The sequence below is a fragment of the Vulpes vulpes genome, chromosome 10 (genome assembly GCF_048418805.1).
Source record: "Vulpes vulpes isolate BD-2025 chromosome 10, VulVul3, whole genome shotgun sequence".
Taxonomy (NCBI): domain Eukaryota; kingdom Metazoa; phylum Chordata; class Mammalia; order Carnivora; family Canidae; genus Vulpes; species Vulpes vulpes.
Window position 1 is genome coordinate 85,926,616 of NC_132789.1, and position 27,964 is coordinate 85,954,579.

Below are 27,964 nucleotides of genomic sequence, written 5' to 3' on the forward strand. Positions count from 1 at the left end.
CACAGAGAGAGAGAGGCAGAGACACAGGCAGAGGGAGAAGAAGGCTCCACGCAGAGAGCCTGACGTGGGGACTCTATCCCAGGACTTCAGGATCATGCCCTGGGCTGAAGGCAGGCGCTAAACCACTGAGCCTCTCAGGGATCCCACAACTTACTCTTTCTTAAAACTAAAGTTTGTACCTCGTAATCCCCTTCACCTATTTTTCCTATCCCCCTATACCCATTCCCTCTGGAAACTACCAGTTTTTTCTCTGTATTTAAAATCAGTCTATTTTGTTTTGTTTGTTTCGTTTTTTAGATTCCACATATAAGTGAAATCACATGATATTCCTCTTTCTCTGTCTTACTGCACTCAATATAATATCCTCTAGGTCCATCTATGTTGTCACAAATGGTAAGATTTCATTCTTTTTATGGCTGAGTAATATTCCACTGTATATACATATCATACCTTCTTTTATCTGCTTATCTATCAATGGGAATTTATCTCCTTCCATAACATGACTGTTGTAAAAGATGCCAGCACTATTGGATAGAGGTTTTACCCTTATGACCTCATTTAAACTTAATTACTTCCTTAGATGCCCTATATGTCCGGTAGAGTGACATGGGAAATAGGGCTACAACATATCAACACAATACAGTCCATAGCAAAGAGTAAAACTAAAAGTTTCACAACAAACGATACAATTTTTTAAAAGGCTTAAGTAAGGTTACATACAATAAAGTGTTTAAACTGGTTCATGGATATCAAAATAGAAAAGTAAACTCAAGAAGGTAGGAACTTACCTACTATCTAACTTTAATCACTCACTCACTCACTCACTTACTCACTCACTTAATCAATCAATGTAGACTCCACGCCCAGTGTGAAAGCCCAATAAGGGGCTTGAATTCAGAACCCTGAGATCAAGACCTGAGCTGAGATCAAAAGTCAGATACTTAACTACCTGAGCCACCCAGGCACCCCAGAGACTTTATTTTTAACCACTGTATCTCAACAGCTTCACCACATATACTGTAACTACTAGCCAATTATAGCTATTTAAATTTAAGTCAGTTAAAATGTAAAATTCAGTTCCTCAGTAATATTAGTGATATTTCAAGTGCTCAATAGCCATATATGGCTAGTGGTTACCATAAAGGATAATACATATTTCCATCATCACAGAAACTTTTGGTCAACAACACTATTCTAGAGCCTAGATAGGTATGTGACCTGTTAATTGTTGGATGAATAAAGAATATAAAGAACTGCTAGCACACATGGTTTAAGACGATCAATATTACATGCAAAAAATGAATGGTATCTTCAATTTATACTTTTGTAAAAGATCCAAAAGAATCACTTGCAACACTGCTAGGAACATTTACATTAAGAAGTATTTCTGCAGGAGATTAATGCTCAGAATTTTGCCTGCTTATGACCTGAATCAAGAGTGTTTGGGTGGTACAGTCAGTTAAGCCTCTGACTCTTGATTTCAGCTCAGATCGTGATCTCAGGGTCGTGGGATCAAGTCCTGCGTCGGGCTCCCTGCTCAATGTAGAGTCTGCTTGAGACTCTCCCTCTCCCTCTGCAACCCATGTCCCCTGCCACCTCTCTCTAAAATAAATAAATAAATCTGTAAAAACAGGAGGATGAGAAGACTCTAAAGCCAGAGATGTGTCTAGTATCTCACCCTTAGGTACCACTGGTCTACTTTCAGCCATTGTAAGTGGCAAGATCAATAATGAATAAATTCACCAGGAAGTTCATATGGTACATATTGTCAGTGTTGTTAGCAATGAATATGGGACTGTAATTTGTTGTGAGAATACTAGGATCTGGATTTCTATTTATTTTTTTAAGATTGTATTTATTTATTTGACAGAGAAAGCACAAGCAGCGGGAGCAGCAGGCAGAGGAAGAGTGAGGGGCAGACTCCATGCTGAGCAGGAAGCCTGACACAGGGCTCAGTCCCAGGACCCTGGGATCATGACCTGAGCTGACTGAGCCACCCAGGTGAACTCCTCTATTTCTGTTTAGATTATTTATTTATTTTTTGCTCATGAATGAGGATGAATAGAATACCTGCAACTAATGTTTTATTTATTTAGAAATGAGTCGCTAATTTTTTCAAGCACTTGAAATCACAATTTCTGTGCAATCACAGGCCATTCTGGTTGGTAATTCTACTTTTATACTTTGATACTTCAATCTCTGTCATTATGATGAGATATTTTTTCATATAAGTTAAATATAGGAGGCTTCCTTCTATAAGGGGTTAAGATTTTTCTGCGACTCTCACACATAAAAGAACCTATTTTCTCGCTAAGTCCAAAACCCAAGGATATACCTTTCTTGAACTTGCGTAAGCCATCCATTTTCTTGATAAATGTAGATAAACTTGATAAACTTCAGAATGCGCTTTCCCTGGACTTATACTTTGGCTATCTTTCCTGAGAATTGAAAATAGTTAATAAGTAATCTCTTGAATAATGTTTCCCATACTTCAGAACATCTTTTCTGAGAACAGAATGGTAAGCGAATCTTACTGGACCATCTGCCCACACCATATTCTGTCACTTTGCCACAACACGTTTTTTTCCTTGCTGACCTACTTTTCCTACTTCCTGATAAATGCCAGAAGTATAGAGCAAGCTCACTTTGGAGGAAACCTTTACTGCTAACTGTGAGTAAAGCTTTCTCGCCTGTTTTTTGCTGTTCTTACTCTAGAACTCTCGACCTTCCCTAGCTTCCACAAATAGTCATTGTTCCATAGGAAACTGGGAATATAAAACAGACAAAAATTTCCTCCTCAAGGGATTCAAGTTAATCCCCTTAATTCTTCTTTCTACCACTGTGTGATCCTTTCTTCTTCCTATTAATGCCTTTTTTTCAGGTAGTATCAAGAAAGAAAAGCAAAGGATGACAAAGACAGTTTTAATAAAATAAGGTGATAGTAATGAAGCCAAATAAACTGCTCCATTAGAACTCCCAAGTACAAAACCAGAAATTTTCTCCTGGCATATTTTATAATATCAATTTCCTGATTTACTATAGTACAGACAACTAAATCTTTCCCACTAATCCATTTTATCTTTTTTACTTTTAGCAACAGACCCATCCTGCTTTGCAATTTAGGGAACTGAGCTTGATATTACACACCCCAAACTCCCATGCTGTTAACAGCAAACATGAGACTAAATTTTAGAAATTGGGATGTGAGCAGAAGTGATACACCCAACTTCCTAGTCACATCCTTTAAAAGAGAAGCTGCTTGTCTCTTTCCAAAGGGCTAGAATGTGAATATGAAAGCTGACTGCAAAAGAATAAACCCAAGGCAATGGAAGAACAAGGCAGAAGGAACTGGGAACATCACAGATTACATTTTTCCTAATTCCATGGATTGCCTACCAGCTCAGACTTTATCTTGGAAAGAAACTTTCCATCTCCATTTAAACAACTACTTTTTGGTCTATATGAAAACTGTAAATCATAAAATCAGCAGTAAAAATAGTTATATTTAGAAAAACAGGATATGTATATATAGTCTAAAAAGGCAATATGATCAGATGAAAGCCCTAAGAGATCAATTATACTCAAACATGAAATGTATTTCTTAGAGACAGAAAATCCTTCAATACCCAGCTCAAATGTCTTTTAAATATCTTCATTCCCTGAACAAAGTTAGTTGCTCTGTCACCTATGCTCCAATTTATCACATTCTGTACCAGTTATTTCCATTACTAAATGGTAAATTCCCTTTATGGCAGAGTTCCATAATATTTGTCCTTGTATCTTTCCAGAATTGGCACAGGGTAGGTACCAATAAATATTTGCTGAACGAAACACTGGACTTTGAGAAGCAATGAAAGAAATGTGCTGAGAAAACATTTTTTTAAATGCTTTTCTCTACTTGCAAGTCATACATTATAATAATATATTTCTTCTTCAACTCTACAACTCTAGACTATGAATTCATAATTTATTTCTTTTATGGGATCATCAATCTCAAGTTATCCATAACTACTAATTTTTGGAGTTGAAATGCAGATTCTATCAACCAGTGCTAGATTATAAACATTTAATGCATGAATTGCAGACACTTTTATGTAAAGAATAGGCTGAAGACATTTTCACGGGAGTAATAAATAACTTCAGATGTCCTTGTAAGAAACTCAGACATGGTGCTGACCCATTAATTTTCTCTACTGAATGCATTTTCACATCAAAAAAGTGTTACCCATCATTATTTTGTGTTACCACAGTAAAGAAGATTTAATCTTCTTTTACATCACAATTCCCTTGTGTCAGTGGCCACGTGATCATTTAGTATCACACCTATTCTAAATCTGTCATAATGCTTAAAACCTACTGCCCTTATTTAATATCCATTATCTATTTGCTGTCAAGAGAGGTTAAGTAACTTAACCATGGTTACAAGTTAGCTAATACTGAACATCTGGGACAACATTCCTAATATTCTGAATATATATGCATCATACTTGTCCATGCATGTATCACACAATTTTACAAAATTATTGAGGTAGTTGATATGTAAGTGCAAAACACATGACCAAATCTTACACATGCGACTTAAATTCACCTGAATTAGAACTGTAGGTGTGTCTATGGAATATTTCCTGGAATCTTATTAAGTTTATGCTATTATTTACAGATAATGAGAAAGACAAAAAGCTAGGCTAATAGCAGTAGGTATAGTACGTAGCAGAATAAAGAAAGTTCTAAGAGAAATACAAAGTACACCTGAGATTTCACAGAAAAAAAAGGACTTTGTAGTTCTGGCTATTATATTTATAGAATTGACTGCTGAACAACGTGGGGGTTAGAGGCATTAACCACTTCTCCCAGTCAAAAATCCATACATAATTTTTAACTCTTCTAAACTTAACTGCTAATAGCCTACTATTGACGGGAAGCCATACCAATAACATAAACAGCTAATTAATACATATTTTGTATGTTATATACATTATATACAATATTTTTACAATAAAATAAGCTAGAGAAAAGAAAATGTTATTAAGAAAACCATAAGGAGGGATGCCTGGGTGGCTCAGGGGTTAAGCATCTGCCTCTGGCTCAGGGCATGATCCTGGGGTCAGGGAATGGAGTCCCACACTGGGCTCCCTGCAGGGAGCCTGCTTCTCCCTCTGCCTATGTCTCTGCCTCTCTCTGTCTCTCTCATGAATAAATAAATAAATTCTTAAAAAAATCATAAGGAAAAGTCATTTAGAGTACTGTAAAAAAAGTTCATGTATAAATAGACCCATGCAGTTGTCAACCATATATCAGAAGCACTAAGTAACATTTAAATTTGCTTTGTTTGGGTCTTGGGGATGGAATAAAGATCAACAAGAAGAAGTTAGAGGGAACAGATTTCACTCACTGTAATAGAATGTAAAAAAAAAAAAAGAAAATAGAATGTCAGAGACAAAAAATTTACTGTGACAATATATTACAGGCATAATTTCTATGTGTAGCTGAGTTCTCAGTGGTGTAATTGGTGGGGGGTGGTTCTAAAAGGAATACCACTACAGTCATGATTTCAATGCAAGAGAATAATATGGTTGTACTACACGTTTAGAAGATAGACCCTTCAGCAGTATATTAAATATATCTAAAGAGGTAATGAGACTAGAAAGCAGCTTATTGGATAGTCCAAATAAGAGATAAGAAAGGCTAGTGTGGCAAAAATGAGCCAGAAGAGTCAGGAAAAGATGTCTAATTATCTCAATCAATTACATGTTAATATTATCTATTACTGTACTTGCAAGATAAAACAGGAATTTAAAAGTTACTTAATAGAACTATCATTTACCCTACTATTATCATTTACCCCACTATATTCTGAAATCCGTATTAAAAATATCTCTAATATATTCAAAATTGAATTTATCTTTCTTAAAAAGTATATTTAATCCTCTTCCTATAATACATATTTCAGTTGTTAGTAAGACAATTCACCCAGTAATCTCAGTTTAAAATCTCAAGGTCATCTTCAACTTCTATTATGACCCAGATATCTAGAATGTCTTCTCTATCCCCTCTGCCATTGTTTTAACTACTGTTCTTGTTCATCTTTTGCTCAATTCCCTATAATAGCTTCCTGAATTTCCTGTCTCCTCTTTCTCAACTCTAGCCCAAAGTTCACATTTCCATCTTCCTAATCAACAAATTAAATATAATCATGCCCCTTCTGTGTCTTCCTAGTGATTCCTGGCTGTCTATAAGATGAGGTACCAACTCCTTAGTAAGGTATAAAAGCTTCTTCATAAATGTGGCCTCCACCTACTTCTCAAGACTTATCATTGGCTTTTCTTGCCCAAGAAACCTATGCTACAGCCATGTAGAAAATCCCATTATTTCCTATTTCATACACTTTTCAGACTATAAGCTTATTCATTCATTTCATATGGCAATTGTCAAGTGTCAGTGCCTAGGCAAGAGACATTTTATTTTTTTTTAATAAATTAATTTTTATTGGTGTTCAATTTACCAACATACAGAATAACACCCAGTGCTCATCCCGTCAAGTGTCCCCCTCAGTGCCCGTCACCCATTCCCCCCCACCCTCCTCCCCTTCCACCACCCCTAGTTCGTTTCCCAGAGTTAGGAGTCTTTATGCTCTGTGCAAGAGACATTTTAAATCAATCTCTATTTAGGAAATAAACCAATGACCTTTGTATTCTATTGGTAGTTGATTCTCTAGAATGATTTAAAAAAATGTTTCCCTTATCTTATCCTTATAGACCACTAAACTTCTTTCTAATGTATAACTCTGTTACCATTTTCCAAACACAATGTTAATATATTGTTATATTAATATTGTTATATTGTTATATTTTTGTTATTAAAAATAAGAGCTAGTCCCTAAAGAAAATTTAGAAGAGAAAAAAATACCATTTCAGATGATTTCTGAAATGGTATGCTTTGATTCTCTTATCTTTTTGTGTATCTAGCATGTAGAATGTATTCTCTTTATCTTTCTGCTTTGTAGTTATCCTGAGCCTTATATAAAACATCTTACTAATAAGATGGGCAGGCCGGGTGGCTCAGTGGTTTAGCACTGCCTTCAGTCCACGGCCTGATCCTGGAGACCTGGGATCGACCCAGGTCTCACCCCAGCATCAACTATTAAGGTGTTGGTATATGCCCTTATATTTTTATTATTTTTAGATACTATACACATAACCACAATTTTATTAAAAAATTTTTAGATTAAAAAAATTTTTAGATTAAAATACAACTGACAAAACTGTATATTTTTAAAGAGCATACTGTGAAGATTTCACATAGGTGTACTTTGTGAAATAATTACAAGAATCAGGTTAATTAACATATCTATCAGCTAACATAGTTTTACCTTTTTCTTTTTTAGTGTATATGGTAAAGTGCTTAAGTTCTACTCTTTTAGCAAATTTCACATGCATAACACTGTATTACTAATTATAGTATTAAATAACTATTGGTTTCATTTACATGGTGTACGTTAGATCCCCAGGGCTTATTCATCTTGTAACTAAAGCTCTATATCTTTTTGACTAGCAGATGCTATTTCCTCCACCCTAGAGACTTGGTAACCACCATTTTACTCTGTTTCTATGAATGAATTTGGCATCTTTTTTTTTAATTGACTCCATATGTAAATTAGATCATACAGTATTTGTCTTCCTCTGCCTGCCTAATTTAACCTAGCATAATGTTCTCTAGGTTCATCCATGTTGTTGCAAATGGCAGGATTTCATTCTTATTCATGGGTAAATAATATTCCACTGTATACACACCATCTTCTTTATTCCCGGCCAACACCTGCTATATGGTCTTTTTGAAAAAACTATCCTAACAGGTACACATTATAGTTTTGATTTGCACTCCCCTGATGATTAGTGATACTGAATACCTTTTTGTGTATACCAGTGGGCGATTTGTATGTCTTTGGAAAAATATCTATTCAGATATTTTGCTTATTTTTAATTGAGGTCTTTTTTTTTCTTTCTTTTTTTTTTATTTTTGCTATTGAGGTGCATAAGTTTCTTATATAAAATGGGTATTAATCTTATTGTATATAAAGTTCGAAAATATTTTCTCCCATTCCATAGCTTGCCTTTATATTTTGTTGACTATTTACTGGGCAGAAGCTTTTTAGTTTGATGTACTCTCATTTGTTTATCTTTGCTTTTGAGTCATATAAAAAAAAATTATTGCCAGGGCAGCCCAGGTGGCTCAGCAGTGTAGCACCGCCTTCAGCCCAGGGCATGATCCTGGAGACCCGGGATCGAGTCCCATGTCGGGCTCCCTGCATGGAGCCTGTTTCTCCCTCTGCCTGTGTCTCTGCCTCTCTCTCTCTCTCCTCTCTGTGTTTCTCATGAATAAAAAATCTTTTAAAAAAAATTATTGCCAATATCAATGTCAGAGAGTTTTTTCCCTATGTTATCTTCTACAAGTTTTATAGTTCTAGTTCTTATATTTACACCTTTAATCCATTTCAAATTGATTTTTGTGAGTAATGTAAGATTTTCATTCCTTTGCATGTGGTTATCCAGTTTCCTAACACCATTTATTGAATAGACTATCCTCCCCCCACTGTGTATTCCTGGCACTCCTGCCAAAGATCAGTTGACTATATATGCACAGGTTTGTATCTGGGATAGCTCTACATCACTATTTTGAAAAAGAAAGTTAGTATGGTTTCATTCTTCTTAAATTTGCCAAGACTTGTTTTCTCACCTAGCATATGATTTACTTAGAGAATGTTCTGTGTGCACTTAAGAAGAATATGTGTTCTGCCATTGTTGGATAAAACATTCTGTATTTATCTGCTACGTCCATTTGGTCTTAAGTATAATTCTAGTCCAATGTATTAGTGCTCTTCTGTCTAGATAATCTATCCATTTTTGAAAGTGAAGTGCTGAAACCACCTACTATTAATGTATTATTGTTGATTTCTCTCTTCTATATCTAAGCTATTATTAATAGGTAAAGACTTACTAATGCCATCTTTTTAATTGTTTCCTGGATGTTATATAGTTCCTTTCTTTCTCTCTTGCTGTCTTCCTCTGTGAACTGATGATTTCTGAAATGGTATGCTTTGATTCTCTTATCTTTTTTGTATCTAGCATGTAGAGTATATTCTCTTTATCTTTCTGCTTTGTAGTTATCCTGAGGCTTATATAAAACATCTTACTAATAAGATTGGCAGGCCGGGTGGCTCAGCAGTTTAGCACCGCCTTCAGTCCAGGGCCTGATTCTGGAGACCTGAGATCAAGTCCCACGTCAGGCTCCCTGCATGGGGCCTGCTTCTCCCTCTGCCTGTGTCTCTGCTCTCGCTCTCTCTATGTGTGTGTCTCTCATGAATAAATAAATAAAATCTTAAAAAAAAAAAAGACAAAGAGAAATCTTACTACGTTAAGTCTATTTTAAATTCATAACTTTGCATAGAAAAATTCTATCCCCCTCCATTTTAGGTTTTTGATGTCAGAATTTGTATTTTTTTATATTGCGTATCCATTGACAGATTATGATAGCTAGTTATTTTTAGTCCTTTTGTCTTTTAGTTTTTATAATAGAGTTAAGTGATTAACACACTACTAATAATACAGTATTAGAATATTCTTTTTCTGACTATACACTTAACTTTATCAGTGTGTTTTAAATTTTCATGTTTTCATTTACAAGTTATTATTCTTTCATTTTAGCTTGAAGAATTCCTTTCAGCATTTATTGTAAGGAAGGTCTTGTGATGCACTCAACTGAGTTTGTGCTTTTTCCCAATCCCACAGAGATAAGTCAACTTTCTGTGTATGTTCCCCCGCTGCCCTCCAAGGGCAGGCAGAGTCAACAGTTAAACTGGGGAAAGAACATATAAATGTTCTATGTGGTATTTTTATTCCTGCAACTCTAAGTTGAAAATGATTCTCAGGACACCTGGCTAGCTCAGCTGGTTAAACATCTAACTCTTGATTTCCACTCTGGTCATGGTCTTATGGTAGTGAGATCGAACCCTGCATATCCAGCTCTAGGCACTCAGCATGAGATCTGCTTGAGATTCTCTCTCTCCTCCCTCTGTCCTCCTCCTCCTCTCACTTTCTAAATAAGTAAGTAAGTAAATAAGTAAATAAAATCTTTTAAAAAAGATTCTCAAATAAAATGCAGAAAAAAATTTTAATGTTCAAGTAGGACATAAATATTTAAAACAAAAAATAAAATGAATAAAAAAGAGGGAAGAAGGAAGAGAGAAAAAATTCAGAAACTGATTTAAGCTAAAAAAAAATCTAAAATATCTCAGAAACATGAGATGTGCATTTCTATGTAAAATACAAGCACTATGACATTCAACTTAATATATTATTTAATATGAGAACAATTAGGCAAACCAAATTTGCCTTTGTTTAAAAATAAGAAACCAGAATATCTACCTTTTACAGAAAGTATCCTAACATATTTGGAATATCTGTTAATATAGAGAAAACCAGCCCACCTTTTCATATTTATATAATACTCTCAAAACCACTCATTTTTTCCTAGCATTGCAAGTACTCTGATATCCAACCTAACATTTATTTTTGAACGATCATTCTCAAATATAGAGTACAAGAATCAACCAAGTCATAAAAAATAATCATGCTGGAAAAGCATAAAACAATCCTCATCTTCCTTTTCTTCTTTTTTTGGTAAAGGGTCACTTTCTGGCTACCATGACCAAGAAATTTGCTGGGTTACACATTTTAGCTGGAAAAAAATATGTTGGATGTATTCTACTTTTTGGCAAGTCCAACAGACATAAATACTTCAGTAACAGTCATTTATTGGGTTGATCACTGTGCAGAGAGTTACACGAGAGCATCCATAAGCAGAAGAAAACCCATAGCAAACATGATGCTTTTCAGGTACACTGCAACTGTGGGTGACATGGCTCAGTGCCAGAAACAAAAGCAATGAGGGACTGAAGGCAACTTCTTCCCAGCCCTGCAGAGCACTGCAAGAAGCAATGGTGGTCATAAGAGGAATTGGGTGAGGAAGCAATTGTCTGTGAATTCAACTTCTAGTCCCATATCGTGAGCCCATTAGTCTCACTTTTTTTCTCCAACCATTATCATTAGTCCCTGGCAGAAATTAGAATTTCCAGCTGTACCTGGCAGCATGTTACTGTGATAATTTACACAAGGATTAAATTCTGTATAAAATCTGCCTTCTCTTCCACCTTCTTCTCCTTCTTCCTTCTAACCTCTGGAGAACTTAAATTGCTCTGGACAAGTACTAAGTTACCAAAGATGACACTTTGTTTATTATTTTTCTCCTGAATCAGCACATTAAGCTACTTCAAGAACTTAAAGAAATATATTAAATTGCTCACATATTTATTCATCAAATATTTGTTTAGTACTTATTCTGAACTATCCTAGTGGTTTAGTGTTAGTTGCCAAAAAAGGAGATATAAACTCCCTTCCTAAACTCAAAACAATGGGGAAAAAAGATGAACTTCAAAATAAATGGTATGGACTAATCATATGAATAAAGGTAAACTTAGATCTGTTTTTCATACCAGAAACCAAGGATCAGACACTTAAATGTGAAAAAGTGAAGCAAGTGCTGGAAGAAAGCATCTGTGAATTTCTATGTAACCTAAGAGTGGAAAAAACTATATTGGAGATGAGAGGTATCAATCTAACATGGCCATTGCTTAATTTTTATCATGTCTAATTGTTGATGGATATTTTGGTTATTAACTTGTACTAAACAAATATGTGAGTTATAACATATAAAGCAAAATTATCTGTCATGAGAAACTTAACTATCAAAGTAATCAGCATGTTTCTTCTTTTTGGCTAGCTGTTTCTCTCTCAGTCAAAACTATATAGGAATCCAAATATAAGAAAAACAAATCACCATATGGGTAAATGTCACAATTTATTAACTGTACTTCCAGGGGATTCTGATACAGGTTGTTTTCCATGCACCACATTTTAAAATACATTACTGTAAATGATACAGTTTATACTTGTAACCAGGATTCTCTATATGAGAATAGAAGATATCCACTAGGCAAGGACCTATGAGTCATATGTGTATAAAATCAGATTAAGACTGAGCTACAAGGAGGCTACAGAGTAATATGTAGAGGTTTTTATGAAACAGTTCAAGGAAGATAAGTTTTAAGAAAAGCTATTTGCAAGTTTTTATTTTGTTTTTTGAGGGGGGGTGGTAAGAAGGGTAAGGTTATGAGTTTTAAGATACAGTTTGGTTAAAAAAAGAGTAGGGCTCTTTGAGGAAGACACGGTCACAGCTAGAGTGGAGCTTAGGGTGCCTCGCTCCTGCTCCTGACTCACTGCTGTTCGCTGAGGAACAAGTCGGTCAGGAAGCCACACCACAGCCATGGCATTTAAAGACACTGGGAAGACACCCGTAGAACCAGAGGTGGTGATTCACCGAATTAGAATTACTCTAACCAGCCGCAACGTAAAATCTTTGGAAAAGGTGTGTGCTGACTTGATCAGAGGTGCAAAGGAAAAGAATCTCAAAGTGAAAGGACCAGTGCGGATGCCTACCAAGACTCTGAGAATCACTACGGGAAAGACTCCTTGTGGTGAAGGTTCTAAGACTTGGGATCGTTTTCAGATGAGGATCCACAAGCGACTCATTGATCTGCACAGTCTTTCTGAGATTGTTAAACAGATACCTCCATCAGTTTTGAGCCTGGAGTCTTGGTTGAAGTCACCATCGCAGATGCTTAAATCAACCTTTTTAATAAATTGATTATCTGTTGTTTAAAAAAAAAAAAAGAGTATGCTCACATTTCAATGAAAAGGAATAGCATGTGGTAGGCACTGTGGTAAGAAAATAATGGCATAAATCTATGAGCTAGAACCTGTTCCAGAAGTGAAAAGCTACCACAACTATTATAGGTTCTTAGGCCAGGAGAAAAATCTGTAATTCTCCCTCACATTTCCAGCTGTATCACTGAGGCTGAAGTCTGCAAGGATGAGTAATCACTATTAGACACAAACCTTTTCAGAATTATGGAGATGGTGAATATATGTGGGGAGGAATTCTTTTAATTATTCTTACAAAATTTAAAATGTTTTTAATGTTACATTAATATTTTAACGAAACATTAAATAATAATGTCAGCAGGAAGTTACTTAAGTTATATACTCTAGAATAAACACTAATTTAGATACTTTTCCAACATGAATTTGGTATACCTTAGATATATTTCACTTTATTTTCCTGTACATAGCACAGTAATATGTCACTAAACAAAATATAGTTTGTTTCATTTATCCAGAATTCAGACTTAAGGTCTTCTAGTGCATCTAGAACATAGCATAACTCAAAGTAACTGAAGGCCATGAGGAAAACAAGCACAAAGCTTATGAGCTTTATATATTTTTAAATATTTTATTTATTTATTCATGAGAGAAACAGAGAGAGAGAGGCCGAGACATAGGCAGAGGGAGAAGCAGGCTGATGCGGGACTCAATTCCAAGACCCTGTGATCATGACCTGAACCGAAGGCAGCTGCTCAACCACTGAGTCACCCAGGCGCCCCAAAAGCTTATGAGCTTTAAAGATGGGAGTCACTGGGTCATCCTTCAGACTATTACTTTGCCATATATGCATAAACTAATATAATAGCTCAAAGAAAGATGGAAACTCTGACAGAGAAAAGTGATAAGAAGTGACAGTTGACACAAGAAACAATTCTGAAATGCTGACAGAAAAGCTAAAAGAAAGCAGAGAAATGTGGATCATTTTGGCTGAGGAGCAAAAAGCTCTATATACCTCTAACTTTTCAGGACATTACAAGACTATCTGAATATTTAGCCATGAGTATTCCAGAAAAGGGTATTTACGTTCAGAATTCTCTGCTTAAGAGACAGGGAAATGTATAATCCATTTCATAAAAAGATTTTTTTAAGAGAAACAATGACAAACATTGGAATTTGAAAGTATAAACTTCAATTCTACAGAACTTTTCCTATATGGGAATTGCCCCATTCTTATATGATGTTGAGTATCTGAGGCACTCTTTTTTATTTTGGAATGTTTCTATTAAGGTAACATTAGGAAATAAAATTGATAGGTATTTTTTTTTTTCGTTTCCTAACTTCTTTAGAAGACATAGATTGCATAAAGCAATAGGTGTAACACTGTGTAGTGGATTTATAACATATATAGAAGTAATATATTTGGCAACAGCACAAAATAGGGAGGGAGGACATAGCTGGATTTGAAAAAGTCACTAAACCCTACTGAAATTAAGCTAGTATTATTATGAAGTAAATGAGACAAATTAAGATGCATACTGTCTCTAGAGCAATCACTATGAAAATAGTTACAAGAAATAGTAAAAAAAATAATGAAATTAAAATAGTAGACTAAAAAATGATCTATTCAAAGTAAAAGAAAATTATAAAGTTAGGAACAGAGAAACAAAAGACCTAAGTCTAAAGAACATAATTAGTAAAATGGTAGACATGAATCCAACCACATCAATCATGGCTTTAAATGGCAAAGACTATTAGACTAGATAAATAACATGATCCACCTATCTGCTAACTATAAAAGATGCACTTTATAATCAAATACAAATAGGTTGAAAGTGAAAAAATGGAAAGCTATATATAATACAAATAGTAATTTTAAGAGAGGTGGACTAAGCTATACTAATTATCGGGTGAAACAGACTAAAAAATTACTAGAAACAAAAAGGGACAACTTATAATGAAAAAACAGTTCATCAGCGTTCATCAGGAAAAAATAACAAATATAAATACATATGCACAGTGGTAGGCTGAAAAATGCTGTCCAACTTCCAAAAAAAGATATTAAATCCTAATCTCTAGAACCTGTAGCTGGTACTTTATGTGGAGAAAAGGTCTGTTAAATTAAGGAGCTTGAGATGTAAACATTATGCAAGATTATCAGGAAGGACCCTAAATGTAATCCCATGTATCCTTTGTAAAAGGGAGGCAGGAAGAGATTTCACTATAGACAGAAGAGGAGAAGGTGATGTGAGGACAGAGGTAGAGACTTCTGGAGGAAAAGTAATACTAATTTTGGGCTTCTGGCTTCTGGAATTGTGAAAAAATTTCTGTTGTTTTAAGCCACCATGTTTTTGGTAATTTGTTATAGCACTCATAGGAAACTAACACACACACTTAACATCACAGATCAAAAATACATGAAGCAAAAACTGACAACAGTGACATATCTGGGGACTTCAACATACCACTACTAAAAACAGACAAAAAAACAGACAATCAGCAAAGATCTAGAAGACTCGAACACAGGAAACCAACTTGATCAACTGATATCTAAAGAATACTCAACAGCAGGGGAATACCCATTCTTCTCAAAAACAAATGGAAAATTCTCCAATAGGGACCACATGCTAGGCATAAGGCAAGTTTCAGTGCCTTTAAAATAGTCATACAAAGTATATTTTCCAATCATGAAATTAAACTGGACATGAAAAATAGAAGGAAATTAGGAAAATTCACAAATGTCTGAAAACTAAGCAATACATTTCTTTTTTTTTAAATTTTTTTTTAGCAATACATTTCTGAATGTCCTAGGAGTCAAAAAAAAAAAAATCACAGGGGGGATCAGAAGATGTTATGAGATGAATGAAAATAAGTAAACAAAACATCAAAATTAATGGGATGCAGCAAAAAAACAGTACATAAGAGGAAATTCATACTGTAAAAGTCAGTATTAGCAAAGAAGAAAGAAACCAAATAAAAACCTAGTTTCCCAAATTAAGAATCTAGTAAAAGAGTAAACCCAAAGCAAGCAAAAGGAAAAAAATAGTGGATATTAGAGTCATCCCTCAGTGAAAGAAAAAACAGAAACATAGTAGACAAAGATAAATGAAATGAAAAGCTGGTTCTTTAAAAAGATTAAAAAAAAAATGGACAAAACTTTAGCTAGCCAGACTGACCATGAAAAAAAGATGATATAAATTACCAAAATTAGGGATGAATGAGAGAACACATCTCTACCAACATTAGAAAAATTAAAATAAGGCATATTATGAACTTTATACCAATAATTTATATTACATGGACAAGCTCCTAGAAACATACAAATTACTGAAACTGATACAAGAAAAAAAGTAGAAAATCTGAATTAACCTGTAACAAGTAAAAAAAACTGAATTGGTAATTTAAAATCCTCCTCCAATGAAAAGTCCATGTCCAATGGCTTCAGTGGTGAACCCCACTAAATATTTTCAACGTCTTTCAGGAAATAGTGGAAGAAGAACACTTTACCATATTTCATTCTATAAGACCAATATCATTCTGGTATTAAAGTCAAAGATATCACAAAAAAGAAAACTACATACCGATATTCCTCATGAGCACAGAGGCAACAATCCTCAAAAGTAACAATTTCGCAACAAAATATTAACAACAAAATACCATATATATTAAAATAATTTATACCATCCAAATGTGATATATTCAAGGAATACAACGTTGGTTTAACATCCAAAAACCAATTAATGTGATATATCATTTTTTACTTTTTGTTTCTTGTTTGGAAAACTTTTCCCTATTTCAACTTCACAAAGAAATCTTCCTGTATTATTTTCTAAAAGTTTATGGTTTGTCTTCATATTTAAAGCTTTAGCATACTTTATTTTTAGAAGATTTTTATTTATTCATGAGAGACACAGAGAGAGGCAAAGACACAGGCAGAGGGAGAAGCAGGCTCCTTGCAGAGAGCCCAATATGGGACTCGATCCGCAGGATCATGCCCTGAGCTGAAGGTAGACACTCAACAACTGAGCCACGCAGGTGTCCCAATACTTTAATTTTTGTTTGTGGCATAAGGTTCTGATCTCACTTTTTTTCCATATTGGTATTTTTATGGGTTGAATTATGTTCCCCAAAATTCATATGCTGAAATCATAACTTCTTATAACTCAAAAAATGACATTATTTGGATGTAAAATGATTATTTATATAATAATTTATGTTGAGATAAGGTCATACTGTAGTAGGGTGGATCCCCAATTTAATATGACTGGTAAATTTCCTGATAAAAAAGAGAAATTTGGACACAGAGACAGACACACATAGAGGGAGTATGCTGTGAAGAGACACAGGGAGATGGCGGCTATGAACAAGCCAACTAAAGGCCTGGAACAGATTCTTCCCTCACAGCCCTCACAAGGAACCAATCCTGCCAAACTGATTTCAGACTTCTAGACTCCAGAACTGCAAATCAATAAATTTCTGTTATTTAAGCCACCCAGTCTGTGGTACTTGTTATAGCAGCCCTAAGAAACTAATACAGTAAGGATCTCAGCATCATTAACTCAGAAGTCCTTCTCTACAGATCTGCAACATAATAGATATCCTGGTCTGTTTCAGGGTTCTGTGTTCACTTCAGTCTATTTCTCCTAAACTCTCCTAATTATACTTTTAAAATAATTCTTGATATATAATAAAGCAAGCCCCCAAAACCTGTTCTTGTTCTCAGAGGTCTCAGCTATAATTGGCCCTCTACCCTTTATTATCCATTTGTCATATTTCAAAAGACAAAACTTGTTGGGCCTTGAATTGTTTTTTCATGGAATTTATAAATAAATTTAGGGAGAATTAATAACCTAACACAACGGTACATCTTTTTTTCTACTCAGATGTCCTTTAACAACTAGAAGTTTCAAAGTAAATTACATATCAGGAGCAAAAGCAAACGGAACAATAGTAATTTTAGATTTTTTTTTCAAACTCCACATATAGCTGCTCTCATTTCCTAGAGCTTTGGATCTGACAACTGCAGGGAATGGGGAAGGGATGGGAAGGATATAGCGACAGTTGAGAATGATTACCCGCTCCAGCCATCATGGCTATTTACATTCTTGGTCATGTCATTATCAATGTGGAAAATGAAAAAAGCAACTGTATAGGAACAATAGAAATAAAAGTATGTTAGTTCCCGGTATTTCTATTCTAAGGAATAGAAAAATATTGCCTGGTCAGCTCTCTGAAGAAAGATTTTTAAATGGTATTTTCCAAAAAAATGGAAGCAAGGATGTGAATAAAGGTTAAAAAAAATAGAAGTGCAATCCCTTTCAAATCTCAAACCTCTCAACCTTACAGTTTTGCTAAACACTGTAATTTGGAACATAATATGCCATTTCAATAATCAAATTGCTGTATCATTGCAAACTCACTCATCTCAAGCTTTAAGTCCTGCTATATGTCTATATAGCATTTTTTCATTAAGGACATGAGATTTATGGGAAAAGCACTGGGTGTTATACTATATGTTGGCAAACTGAATTTAAATAAAAAAAATTTTTTTTAATGGACTTCAGATTTGTAGTCTCAACTATGCTGTCATCACTTGAGATTTGTAAATTTTCCAAATTCAAAGGAAAAAATTATAAAGTTACTTCAGAGATAGAAGATCTATGAAGGTTCAATTTAAGTTGAATAAATTTAAATTTTAGCAACAGATAGGAAAAAGCCAAGATTGGTAGGGAAGTGAAATCTGGAAATTTTATTTTTTTCTCAGACAATAATATAAAAAGATATTATCACTTGTAAGCTGTCTATATATCATCTGGAAAGGAGACAAAATACTCATTTTATTTTTCTTTAACTTCTAAAGGAAATGACTACTCATGTCACCATTCTGAAATAGTAGAGAAGACAAAAGCTACGGAAGATATAATAAAAGCAAATGTGACTCTAACTGGTAACCTCAGAACCATTAATCAACAGAAGCCTTCCATATTAGGTTCATGCCACCTCTCAGCCTTAAGAAGCCTCTACTTCAAAAACCTAAGTTATCAAAAAGGAAGTAACCTCCAAAGAAGTAGAGATATTGTCTGTCTTGTTTACTGAGTCTAACATCACTGGCACACAGAGAGGTACTCAGTAAGTATCTTTACGTGAATAAATTTCTTTTATTATAATTTGAACAAATTGTATATTCTTCAGCTAAAACAAAATGCTTCACTTCAACTTTTATAGATAGACCTATCATTACCTGCTCAGAGTATGGGTTTGTCCCTTACTGCAACTTAAAACTCGAGGGTTGTAAGAGGCAATACAATATAGGTCCGTGAGATCAACATTATATCATAAAAGATAACTGATGACCAGTCTGAACTCATACAGTGTTATATTATTTTAAAGTATGAAAGCCTGTTTCTCATTTATATTTCTGAAGCAGTATCTGGAATAAATTTTTTTTCTGGTTCTGGTTATTAAGTAATACAGACCAATATCTGGGATGGACTTAAGACTGCTCTGGTTTTATCCTGATTCGAACTGTTCAGAACAAAGAAAATATAATTTATTTACCTGAAAGACTAATTGGACCTAAGTGGGTTTTCCTTCTACAATACACAGGATGTTGTCTTCTGTACATAAATCCTACACTTTAGCCAATTTGCCAATTGGCAATCAACTTGAAAATAAGATCTTCATTACTTACAGAAAGCTCTGAGGATTAAAATGTTTAGGTAAGAGAGTCATTTATGGTCCTCTAACAAAAATAGAAAATGTGGCATTACTGGTCTGCCATCAAAATCATGCTCCTAAAAAATATCGTATCTATTTGAATTAATATAAGGGAAACCAAATACATAAAAAAAGACATGCTGGGTATCTTAAAATGAGTATGTCAGTTAATTAATTCTGTGATCCCCTGCTACCAGCAGAGTACTGTACAATCTGTTATTATTCACTGTCCTATAGATCATCTGTTCTTGGTGCTGGTTTGTTCCAGGAAGAGAGACAGCTGCAACACTATATCCCTGTTCAACCTGAGGACCATCTGACTTTAATTGTAACACACAGCTTGATGTGGCTCTGGCTATGAGAAGCCAAAGTATCGTCTGTAATAATCTGGAAAAGCAGAAACCTGCCAACAGAGGGCTGAAAACAGGGACTTGTGCTGTCTGGCTGCCTGACGGGCTGCAGGAAATATGATTAATGAGTAAGGTATAATGATATCAGGAACCCGATTAGCACCACAAAAAGGTCACAGATCAAAGTAGTATGCATTTCATGAGCTACAATCATTGCATAAAATCTGTGGACTTGAAGAGGTAAGCCAAAAAGAGGAGGAGGATAAAACCCTACGTGATAACATGCTAACAAATACATAAAATACCATACTAATAATTTAATCACTTATAGAAAGTGAAGAGGAAATTATAAAATGAATCAATATGGACTGTACTGTAGGGTAAGCTTTGTTCATCACAGGTGTATACTAAATATTTTTGAAAGTGAATGAATTATTGATTCTTTCATTAAGACAAATGTAAGTAAACTCAAATATCTTTCCTAATTATAAAATTCAAAGATCAGAGATATAAATATTCGATTGTAAACCATGTTTGCATTTAATTTGCAATGGATTTTTATGCAGTTCTGTTAATGTAAGCTTATTCAGAGACTTAACCACAAAGACATCATAAAACTAACAGAAAAAGGAATCACTGGCACAAATGCTTAATAAAGTTAATGGTTAGTTATAATAAATATGCAGTTAGTATTGTAAAATACTATTTTGTATATAATTTCATGGGCAGGCAAAACTGAAATCTGATTAAAAACAATTTAGTAGGTTGCTACCTTCTTTTCTATGGTGCCCTTGGGAAGCCCATCCCAAACTGATGTGGCTCTTCTGAGATAAAGGTAGTGAGAGCAGAGATGGGGATATTATTATCAGGAGAGGGGCTTACCTCAGTTTACAGAATTAAATTTCCTCAATTGTCACAATATTATTGAAAAGCTTTTAATGTAATTTATTCAGATTTTTTTTGCCTTCTACCTCTTTTAAAGCGAACTAAACACTCTATCAAACTTCTTTGTAATAGTACTAAATATAGTAATAATTAATAGAGAGCTGGTTCCCTTGGTATTTAAAATTTTAAAACATATTTAAGAAAGTTTCTAATAATAAATGATTAGAACGTGAGTTAATCTTTTCTCTTAAAAATATATTCCTGAAGAATAAGGATGATTATTTATACCTTACAAATGTCATATAAATGTTATTTTATATCTACCTAATAGTGAAACTATTTTTTTTAAAAATGGTTGTTCATTTGGGATGCAGAGAAACCATCAAAAAATGAAAAGACTAGGAGAAGATTATTTGCAAAACATATGTTGGATAAAGAACCTTTACAAAGACTACATAAAGGTCACTTAAAATTAAATAACAAAAAAATTTCAAAAAATAGGCAAACGATACGAATAGTTTACCAAAGAACACATATGAGTAGAAAATATGTCTGTGAAAAGGTAGTCAACATCATTAATCATTAGGGAAACACAAATTAAAATTACAATGAGATTCCTACTAGGGCAGCTAAAATAAATAATATTGACAATTCCAAGTTCCTTGCAACTTCTCATTATATGACCCAGCACTTAAATTCCCAGGAATCTATCCATGAGAAATGAAAACCCTAAAACATATGCAAATGTTTATAATAGCCTCAAACTGGAAATCCTAAATGACCATACACTGGAAAATTATAAATAAATAAAAATGTATTATATCTATACAATGGAATATTATGCAGCAATACAATATGATATGCTGTGATACATATGCAACAACATGGGTGAATCTCAAAAATATCATGCTAAATAAAAGAAGCCAGGCACACAAAGATTATATACTGCACAACACCAAGTACATACAATCTCTTTAAAAAGCAATACTACAGAGACAGAATCAGTGGTTGCCTGGGACATAAAGTCCCAGAGCAGAACTTGACTGCAAAGAGGTAGAAGGAAAACTCTTGGAGTGATAAAAGTGTTCTAAAGTGTGGTGATGGTTACACAACTGTATACGTTTACTAAAACTCATTGCATACTTCTAAACGTGAATTTTATCGTACATATATTATACTTCAATAAATGTATTTTAAAAGGGTATTCACTAAAAGAAAAAAATTATGGAATAACTATACTTTCTATTGACTTCCATGAACCCCTGGGCAGAGTGTGTGGAATCACCCAACCAGAGACAACTGTTACATTTAAAAGTTTGACATCTCCTTCAGTATCTGTCAGAGCTAGCTTTTGTCTTGGCCCTCATTTTAAGTTAATTTTCCAAAATGCATGGGGCAAAAGTAAAACAAAACATGTGCCTGAAGATTGTGACAGAATAATGTTAGGTACTACTTTCTTATTTTACATACAAAATTAAAATTTTATATTCATAATCTTCAGACTACATATGAGGACACCACGGCTCAGGAAGTCAAACTCCCTAGTGTAGCAAAGTGATTATCAAATTAGCAAAGTGATTTATCCAGGATTGGGAAAATTGGTCTATGTTCACTCCACTTCCCCTGCATTGCTTCCAGTATACATAAAATGTGTAATTTCAGTAATAATGGGATTGCAATAAGGATCTGGAAGACAGAATTAAAATATAAATGTTGGTATAAAAGGTAAGAAATATGACTTAGAAAACTAAAACGCAAGAATTTTTCTTAAGTGTACATTAAAAACACAATGGAATTTAGATTTTACTTTTTATTTTTAAGTAATCTCCACCCAACATGAGGCTTGAACTCACAACCCTGAGATCAAGAGTTTTCTGCTCTACTGACTCAGCAGCCAGGCACCAAGATTTCACTTTTAAAATGGAGTATGACAAAGACATTACTTTTAAAAATGGAGAAAAAAAAGCTCCTAGATTCTAAACTTTTATGAAACTCACAGGCAAAAAGGAAAAGACATATTACTTTTTCATGAAATACTATAAGAATGCACATAAGAGAGGACTTTAAAGAGTTCACTAGGGAGGAGTCTGAAGAACACACTGATTACTGTGCTTTTAAGTTTTCATGTTCTAAATATTACATGAAGATTTCCCTGGAAAGATAACAAGGTATAACTTGAAAATCTTGTTTCGATTACCAAAATGTGCATGACCTTCTAACCTGGAGCACAGAATTATATTATTTTCCTGGTATAAGAAACTCATGTTGCATAAAAGCATACAATTCCAGTTTCATTTATAATTTTTCTTATCATTCTGAATTATCATGTGCATATGAAAGTAACCTAAATTCTGCATAAAAGAAACCATTACATTTTTCAAGTCAATAAAATTTAATAAAATATATATGGAAATTAATGAACTATGTCACTTTCAGTAACCTCTCCCAACTACAATTTTGCACAGAAGAGCAAGGGTTAATGATTATACCAACACATGAAAGATACTTTGAGAAAAGGCTCATGACAGACAGAGTAGATGATTACTATCTTACCAATCTGTTTATGCGAACAAATTCTTCTGAGGTTTTGGCCCAAGGAGGAAGTTCAACATCAGACACTACTGTCCCATCATCCATCACTCCAAGATTATAATTATTGAAGTTGACAAACATCTCAGGGAGATAATAAAATTCAGGGATCAACTCCTATATAAAAATAAAAGACAATGTCACATTATAAACTGTAGAATACTGACTAGATATTCATAAAAGTGCACGGTCATTTCCTTTTGTGGAGAATTAGAACAAAATAAATATAACGAATTTTTTTCTCTTTCCTTATCATAGTTCTATCACAAAGTTACTATTAAGGTACGCAGATCCCATCCAACCAAATTTAAATATTAACACCTTATTGGTTGGTTATATCCTTCCTTTAGGACAATTCTCATAATCTCAAAACTCTTCAATACCAACATTTGAATATTATTTGAGGCTTGATAAAATATTATTATTTTTTAATATATTTTTAAATATTGTATTTATTTATTCATGACAGACACAGAGAGAGGCAGAGAAAGCAGCAGAGAGAGAAGCAGGCTCCATGCAGGGAGCCGGATGTGGGACTCAATCCCGGGCCTCCAGGATCACGCCCTGGGCCTAAGGCAGCCGCTCAACCGCTGAGCCACACAGGGATCCCAAGGCTTGATAAAATATTAACAGAAATTAACATACTGTAACAATAACAGCTTAAGCTATATTTTTTATGAGGTGTGGAAAGTGGAATTTTATCAGAAAATTTTATCAGATTTATAAGCATTAAAATGCCACTGTTTTGGTCCCTTCATCAGCCAGGAAAATATTCATTACATTTAGCCATAGTTTAACAATATATTTTGTTCATATTTCAGAACACTCAAGTTTGTTGTAATATACTACCTTTGATAAAAGATCAAAATTTACAATTAGACTAGAAAATGATCTGCAATATGAAAATTGGTAAATTAAATATATGACCTTACTGATAACACTTAAACCACAATTCAATAGGCTATTTTATAAGCAGAAAAATGCAGCTAGTTACGTTTTTGTGTACAATAAGCCCCATGTATAACTAGTTCAGAGGTCCTGTAGATCAGACTTGAAATCCAGTCTCGACATGGGTCAGTGACTCAGTGGTCTTTCAGATACCCCCTCAGGGCCAGCTATGGCAGGCCTGGCTTTCCAAACAGTTGAGTAAAATAGGGAGGTCATCAGATTTTGGGCAAGGTCAGTATAAACTCTCCAGAGCAAAGAAAAAAGATCCAGCAGGAATTAAGCTATTATCACCTCCGTCATCCATGTGAAATGTTGCTTGACTTTGAATTGTACATCCTTTGTTTACAATCACAATAATAATAATAACTAAGCAGGGTAGAAGTGAGCTTGTCCTCCAAATGCCTGACAATCACCTGATCATTAGACTTGAAAAACATTTAAATTGAACATATATTTTTAAAAAGGAAGAACTCTCTTAAAAGTTTAACTGTAAATGAAATGACACAGTGATCACACATAAATATTAAGATTTTCATCTCCAAAAATGATGCATATAAGTCTTAACTGACAAAAGGCGAAAGACATATGTGTGCTATTTTATGTAACGAAAAAGTTATATTCGATATGTTTGAACTAACATTTATTGTGAGATGGGTCAGGTACTAAAATAAACTCTTAATTAAACCTTATCACATTTAATTTTAAGAAATTTATAAAGTATCACTTCTATTTAAAAAACGAACTAAGGCTCAAAAAAATTAAGTAATTTGCCTGAGGTTACACAGCTGATTTATGATGAATTTGTAGCTTAGATTAAGATTGTCTAACTCTAAAGTCTGTGTGCTTCCATCATCAAATAAGCATGAGTTCTATTTAAATAGTATACATAATACTAAACATTTTAAAAACAAGTTTTTAACATATTCGAGTAATTTTTTAAAAAGTAAAAACTTTTCATTCTTTCATAATAAGAAACCAGCTCTCCTTAAAAAATACATATTATGTATATATGCATATATACATATATAATATTTATTATATGATACAATTAATCAAACAGGAAGAATTTTATAACATGCTATAATTATTATTTACCCAAATATGAAGATAAGTTACTTTATAACTACTTATTAATTTGCTGGCATGTATTCAATAAATTGCAACTTTGAGAAATTTTACCAAAATGTCTTATTTTTACTCCATATTACTTGTGCTAACAAAGAATAATGTTATTTTTCTCAAGTCTTATTCTACAATAAGAGGGAGGACCTCACCTTGTATATTCAAAGTGTGACATTTCATAACAATTTTCATATAAATGAAACCTTCAAACCTTCCTATGTACAGCATTAAAATTCTCAAGATTTTGTGTATCCGTCTTTATCTTCTAGATGTGTCATTTTTTTCAGGTTGTTAAACAAATTGACAAAAACATACTTGTTTAAGACAGAAATGCTCCTCTTGTTCTTTTACAAGTTCTAAATTCAATGAACATAAATATAGTTTGCTCCTGGCTCACTATATTTAAACATATACAATTATTATAAATTTAAATGATTTTGTTGCTTTAATATTGATAGCTTACCCTAAATATAAATTCACTTAGTTTAATTAAATGGAGCAAAAAACACACATAAAACAAAAAATAAATTTTAATGAAAGATATAAAGAAATAAATTCTGAACTTTTAAAGTCTTTAGTGCACTATGCTAAACTTTCAGATATATAATTTCTATCATGCTGGGAGGAAAGTAATAAGTCATCAATTTCCACTTAATTATCATAGATTTTGTGATTTCCTTCTAACGTCAGATATTCCATAAATCTTGTACAATGAAGATTACAAAAATATTCAAAGTTGGGGGATCCCTCGGTGGCTCAGCGGTTTGGCGCCTGCCTTGGCCCAGGGCACGATCCTGGAGTCCCGGGATCGAGTCCCACGTCAGGCTCCCGGCATGGAGCCTGCTTCTCCCTCCTCCTTTGTCTCTGCCTCTCTCTCTCTCTATGTCTATCATAAATAAATAAATAAATAAATAAATAAATAAATAAATAAATAAATCTTTAAAAAATATTCAAAGTTAAAAATTTATTAATTAAAAGTAAAGCTTAATATTTCAATTGTTATTTATTGATATGAATTTACTCTCTGCTTTTTACTCCTCACCCTTTATCCCTCCAATTTCAAGAGTAGACATAGTTCCAGAACATTTGCAGTGTCTAGAGTGGAAGCCCCCTGAATATATCTTTTCTGTTTTCTGTCTTGTGAAATCTAATCAAACATGGTAGATTATATAAGGTGTCCAGGAAGAAGTAGTATCAAAAATTAGTTTTTTTAAAGATAGAAACTAAAGGAGATATCGTTCCCAAAATTAGAGAAATAAACTTCTCAAAATTTGTATATAAAAGGCTTTCTTCTGGCCTGAGAGAAAGAGGAAGGGATAAAGAGGTTAAGATTGTCTCCCAGGGGACAGTAGGCTGTGATCAGAGTCATGGCTTGCCCATATAGTATCTATGTATGGCTTAGAAAAAGGCAACCCTTCTGGGCTAATGTAGCTAAAAGCAATCAGTTTGGTAAGTGTACTACACGCTGGATTTCAGCTCCTATTTACTTCCTTCAGTCAAGTGCTAGTACATATAATCTCCCCATCTGCCCAACATGGTAGTCTCATGATTTATGTGTACTTAGGAAAACAAGTGCTTTGGCAGAGGGTCTTTGTAATCAGCAAATATTTCTTAACCCAAGCAGAGCTGCCTGGTTCCAAAAGGCCACATGTCTTTGACAATGAGGATATGATCAATAAGCAAAATGGACTGAACATGTGAGGAACAATTTTCTAGGTATTGCAGCCTGGAAAATGAGGTCCTTGCTCTACTGTGAATGAATTTCCCACTAGCTTGATATGAAGAAGATTTGAATTCAAATTGGTACATTTATTATATACTTGAGTTGGTAATTTTGAATTTATATATACTCCAATAATAAAAAGATACCAATGCATTCAGTGATAATTATCTAAGAAGACAAAATGGTAGGAAAAATGTAGTATGAACAAAAATGCAATGTGCTAATTTTAATAAAATTTTTAACATATAGGATTGTTGAATCATTATATTGTGCAATTGAGGCTAATATAAACTGGATGTTAATTATACTTGAATAAAAATATACAAGTTAAATATTAAAAAAATTAAAAAATAAAAGACTAAGAAGTTCTTATTTGATTATTTTATGAAGCCTTAGGTAGGCTTATGAAGGGTAATAGAACACATGATCATCAAAAAGAAGTATTTTGTTTTAGTTTTTATTCTTTGCAGACTACTGTGTTAAGATCTGGGATATGGAGACATGAGTATCTAAATTGCTAAGTAAGAGTGAATAAATACATTTATTAGGATGTAACTGGTAGTAGGAACAAACAGCAGTCTAGAAATTCATGTCTAGAAAACAGCAGTCTAGAAAATGATGTCTAAAAGTTGGGGTGGAAAAAAAAGCTTTAGGGAAAATAGCATAATAGATTGTATTTCCCTAATACAATACTCATCGAACTGTACTGTAATTGTCTGTTTGCTTGTATCTCCCTCTAAACTGAAGGCTCTATAAAATTGAGGACTTAACCTATCTTGTTCATCACTAAACTTCCAAAACCTAGGCACAGAGTGTAACACATACTAGACATTCAGTAAAAATCTGTTGAATGAATG

At 33.7% G+C, this 27,964-nt stretch overlaps 1 protein-coding gene and 1 pseudogene across 10 annotated transcripts in view; one reads left to right on the top strand and one right to left on the bottom strand.

Moving 5' to 3' along the window:
• LRBA (LPS responsive beige-like anchor protein) overlaps positions 1-27,964 on the bottom strand; it is a 729,491-nt gene that overhangs the window by 111,272 nt on the left and 590,255 nt on the right. For all 10 annotated transcript variants that reach the window (XM_072724802.1, XM_072724799.1, XM_072724798.1 and 7 more), the window contains exon 47: positions 23,279-23,431. In XM_072724802.1, the coding sequence (XP_072580903.1) occupies positions 23,279-23,431 (153 nt within the window). The remainder of the gene's footprint in view (positions 1-23,278; positions 23,432-27,964) is intronic.
• LOC140594242 (small ribosomal subunit protein uS10 pseudogene) lies at positions 7,995-12,755 on the top strand (annotated as a pseudogene).